The sequence below is a fragment of the Medicago truncatula genome, chromosome 3 (assembly GCF_003473485.1).
Source record: "Medicago truncatula cultivar Jemalong A17 chromosome 3, MtrunA17r5.0-ANR, whole genome shotgun sequence".
NCBI lineage: Eukaryota > Viridiplantae > Streptophyta > Magnoliopsida > Fabales > Fabaceae > Medicago > Medicago truncatula.
In genome coordinates, this window is record NC_053044.1 from 39063922 (window position 1) to 39069123 (window position 5202).

A 5202-nucleotide genomic window follows, 5' to 3' on the forward strand; every position below is an offset into this window, starting at 1 on the left:
ATATGATGAGTAACAAACTGATTTATCTCCTATTTAAAAATGAAAATGATATTTGTACCCAAAAAAAAATTAAAAATGATATTTTTACAATCATTTTTTAAATAACTTCTAGAACAACTTTTTTTTTCTTCTTCATTTGAAACAAAACAATAGAGAGAAAAAACGTAAAAAGAGTTTCAAAACACAATATGAAAATAAGAAAGTTGTCCAAAAAATTATCACAATGATGTATTATCTTTTGTCATGGAATAATTTAAACCACAACAAAAAAAACCTTAAACCACGATAAAGTTACTGGAGATCAAATTAAAATATTCTTTCAAAGATAGTCTCATAGGCTCACAAAACCGATCATAATTGTAAAGAACAAAAATTCTCTTACATTCCCAAAATGTCCCCTTTTTAACAAACTTTGTCAACTTCAGATTGATATTCTCTACCAACTCTTAAAAATACTTACTGGAAAAGAAATCTTAAAAAAGGTAACAAATAAAAAAAATAAGAAAATTACAGATTCTATATCTGTAATTGCGCGTTGAGAAAAATTGCAAAACATTGATTAAACGCGGACACGCTTTCTCTTTTACTCGCTACTTAAACAACTTCACAACGTGCAAACTGTACAAACACACTCATCCAATGGCTGATCGTGTTCACCCTAAATCCTCTCCACCTTCCAAGTCCAACACCGTTCCATCATCGTCACCGCCGCCGTCCGGAACCTATGTCATCCAGCTCCCCAAGGATCAAACCTACCGCATCCCTCCACCAGAGAATGCACAACGTTACGCCAACTACACTCGCCGCAAAAGTCGCCGGTGCGGATGCTGTTGCTGTCTTTGCTGGTTCATTGGTATCTTATTCACTCTGATCGTGCTCATGGCCATCGCTGCTGGTGTTTTTTACTTGATTGTTCGTCCTGAAGCACCGAAATACGCAATCGATCGTGTTTCTGTCAAGGGAATGAACTTAACATCTTTGTCTACCATTTCACCGGAGTTTGATGTTTCTGTTAAAGCTGATAACGGTAACAAAAAGATCGGAATCTACTATGAAAGCGATAGCAGCGTTGAAATGTTTTACAGAGGCGTTAGCCTCTGTAAAGGCGTGCTGCCGGCGTTTTATCAGCCGTCGAATAACGTGACGGTGTTTCAGACGGTGTTGAAAGGTAACGGCATTGAACTAGTGAGATCTGATCAGAGAGCGTTGGTGAATGCGGTTACAAAAGGAAGCGTGCCGTTGACGTTGAAGCTGAGAGCACCGGTGAAGATTAAAGTGGGATCTGTGAAGAAGACGTGGAAGGTTAGAGTTAAGGTTGACTGTGATCTAACAGTGGATCAGTTAACGGCGCAGGCGAAGATTGTTGACAGGGATTGTAGTTATGGATTCGATCTTGGTTATGAAAATCATTATTTGGATTTAGGGATATGGGATTAAATTAAATTGTTTAGAAATTATACCGGCTTTTTTTTTTAGACAATAGATTATGCTTGTTTGTACTTTGTGAGTCTGGTTAAAAAAGAATATGAATTGCTTATGACAATTTTCATAAGTTTTTTCTGCTTATTTTCATAAGTTCTCCAACCTTGATCATAAAAACACTTTAAAGCATAAGTGCTTATCATAATAAACTTTCAAGTTTTAAAAATATAAATAAGTTGTTTATCCAAACAAACACTTTATCACATATTGTTTTTTTTTTTTTAGAGAAAACTTTATCACATATTGTTGATTTGTGTTCTCCTACATTAATAATTATATTGAATTTTCATTGATGATGATATTATGAGAGCTACTAATTAAAAAGTATGAAGGGGTGTCTAACAAAATTTCACGATCTACAAATGGAGAATGTTACATTGACACCCTTATTTTTATACCACTCTTGTATCCACCCTACGTGGTAGGATATTTTAGTAATTTCACAAATCCCTTTTTTTCAATCCTTTCACTCTCTCCAATCCTCCTCTGCAACACGGCACAGGAAAACACACCCTCAAAATTTCTGGTTCTCTCTCTAGCATCTCTTGTTCTCTCTACTATCTATCTCTACCATCGGCTTTGTAGGACGAATTTGAACGGTGGTGGTGAGGACGGGGGTGTTGGAACAAAATGTGTTTCACAATGAACCTTATTAAGTTTTGATGATAACAAGGTATTAAAAATTGTCAATTGGTTATTACTAATAATTGTTCAAGTGTACAGGACCAAAGGCTACTCAAGTTATTTCAATAGGTCTTGGAAGAACAATGGAAAGAAAAAAGAAATTCTGAGCATCTGAAGAAAACTGCTCCTGAAGCTAAACTGCTCCTGAAGAGATGACGTCATCAGAAGCAGAAAGTCATCAGAAGCAGAAAGTCATCAGAAGCAAAAGTTTTCATCAGAAGCAATATCTTCACCAGAAGCTACTTTTGATCCTTTAATCAAACTGAAGATTCAAAGTTGCTGATTCTCAATTCAGTCTTATCAAAGAAGAACAAAGAATTGAAAGGGAGGTATCAACGGATATATGGATAGCACTGAGCTCTTGTCTCTCGTTAATAGAGTTGACAAAGTACAAGTGTACAACCACTACCTCCACTACTCTGTTTTCTGTCTACGCTACAAGACAAAACAACAGCCATGCCTGCAGAATTTGTTCACTCAAGATGGGAATGAATTTGAAGCTTATTCTTCAAAGGACTACACCCAAATCAGGCAAAGGATCACTGGTGGATAATCAAAGGATTTCAAACGACTCTTTAGACGTGCTGATTATCTCAACGTCTCTTTCACACCTCTATATAAAGGAATGAAGACTTGAAGATTTTAGATAGAGATACATAAGTTCAAAAGCGCCAAAACTCTGTCAATTTGATTCTACAAAGCACACTGAATTTCTGCACTGATTTGATACATCTTAGAAATTCAAAGTCTAGAGTCTTTTCTGTATTGTATTGTGAACACCACTGATTGTATATCAAGTGTTCAATTCAAACTCAATTCTCTGTATTTTTGTTTGATTAGAAGTCTCTTGCCTGCGTGCTTGAGCATTAGAAGTCTCTTGCTTAGTGCTTGAGCATTGGAAGACTCTTGCGTGTGTGCTTGAGCATTGTTTTGTGAAGTCTCATACTTTGAAAGTATTGAGCAGTTGTAATCTTGTGATTATAGTGAAATCTCCTTGGAAGTGCAAGGGGGACTGGACTACTTCCGTGTTGTGGAAGGAACCAGGATAACTGCCTGTGTCTTTGTCTTTCTTTTCTCTGCTCTGTTCTTTTCCGCTGCAATCTGACTCTGATCATTTCATCAGAAGCAATCAAACTGCTTCTGAAGTTTTATCAGAAGAAGAATCCTTTTTTAAGAGAAAAAGAAAACACAATTCAACCCCCCCTTCTTGTGTTTTTCACCTTCAATTGGTATCAGAGCTTGCTCTGTTATCACAGCACTTAACCGTGTTACAGTTCAAGATCTATTAGAAAAACATGTCTGGAGATGAGGAATCAGTTACTACAAAATACACAAGTGTCAAGCATGACTATGATACTGCTGACAAGAAAACAGACTCTGGAAAAGCTCCAAAGTTTAATGGAGATCCAGAAGAGTTTTCATGGTGGAAAACTAATATGTACAGCTTTATCATGGGATTGGATGAAGAGCTATGGGATATACTGGAAGATGGAGTTGATGATCTGGATTTGGATGAAGAAGGAGCTGCTATAGACAGAAGAATACATACTCCTGCTCAGAAGAAGCTTTATAAGAAACATCACAAGATAAGAGGAATCATTGTGGCTTCTATACCTCGCACCGAATACATGAAAATGAGTGACAAATCTACTGCGAAGGCTATGTTTGCTTCTCTATGTGCAAACTTTGAAGGCAGCAAGAAAGTAAAAGAGGCTAAAGCTTTGATGCTAGTTCATCAGTATGAACTTTTCAGAATGAAGGATGATGAGAGTATAGAAGAAATGTACTCAAGATTTCAAACTTTAGTTTCTGGATTGCAAATACTGAAGAAAAGCTATGTTGCTTCTGATCATGTTAGTAAGATTTTGAGAAGCTTACCTTCAAGATGGAGACCCAAAGTAACTGCTATTGAGGAAGCTAAGGATCTAAATACTTTAAGTGTTGAAGATCTTGTTAGCTCACTCAAAGTGCATGAAATGAGTTTAAATGAGCATGAAACCTCTAAGAAGAGTAAATCCATTGCTTTACCATCTAAAGGAAAGATCTCAAAATCTTCCAAAGCCTACAAAGCCAGTGAATCTGAAGAAGAATCACCTGATGGAGATTCTGATGAAGATCAATCTGTAAAAATGGCTATGCTGTCCAACAAGCTTGAGTATCTGGCAAGGAAGCAGAAGAAATTTTTGAGCAAGAGAGGTAGCTACAAGAACTCCAAGAAAGAAGATCAGAAGGGATGCTTCAATTGTAAGAAGCCTGGTCATTTCATTGCTGATTGCCCTGATCTTCAGAAGGAGAAGTTTAAAGGCAAATCCAAGAAATCAAGCTTCAATTCCAGTAAATTCAGAAAGCAAATCAAAAAGAGCTTGATGGCGACCTGGGAAGATTTGGATAATGAATCTGGTTCTGATAAAGAAGAAGCTGATGATGATGCTAAGGCAGCCGTGGGGTTAGTGGCAACAGTATCATCAGAAGCAGTATCAGAAGCTGAATCAGATTCAGAAGATGAAAATGAGGTATATTCCAAAATCCCTAGACAAGAACTTGTTGATTCTCTAAAAGAACTTTTATCACTGTTTGAACACAGAACCAATGAGTTGACAGATTTAAAAGAAAAATATGTTGATTTGATGAAACAACAAAAGTCAACTCTATTGGAACTGAAAGCTTCTGAAGATAGACTCAAGAGTCTTTGTCAGAAGCTACAAGAAAAATGTGATAAAGGTTCAGGCAATAAACATGAGATTGCCTTGGATGATTTTATTATGGCTGGAATAGACAGAAGCAAAGTTGCTTCTATGATCTACAGCACATACAAGAACAAAGGCAAAGGGATTGGATATTCTGAGGAGAAATCCAAGGAATACAGTCTCAAGAGCTACTGTGATTGTATCAAGGATGGATTGAAATCCACCTTTGTGCCTGAAGGTACAAATGCTATAACTGCTGTTCAGTCAAAACCTGAAGCTTCAGGTTCACAGGCTAAGATCACATCAAAGCCAGAGAATCTTAAGATCAAGGTAATGACAAAATCTGATC

At 36.8% G+C, this 5202-nt stretch overlaps 1 protein-coding gene across 1 annotated transcript; it reads left to right on the top strand.

Annotated features, from left to right (window-relative positions):
* Positions 1-548: 548 nt before the first annotated feature.
* Positions 549-1566, top strand: LOC25489590 (NDR1/HIN1-like protein 13). Its single transcript, XM_013605620.3, has one exon. The coding sequence runs from the start codon at positions 640-642 to the stop codon at positions 1435-1437; it is 798 nt and encodes a 265-aa protein (XP_013461074.1). The 5' UTR covers positions 549-639; the 3' UTR covers positions 1438-1566.
* The last annotated feature ends 3636 nt before the right edge of the window (positions 1567-5202 follow it).

What these genes read in the sequence shown, in the direction of transcription:
- LOC25489590 (XM_013605620.3), top strand. Translation starts at nt 640, where the DNA reads ATGGCTGATCGTGTTCACCCTAAATCCTCTCCACCTTCCAAGTCCAAC.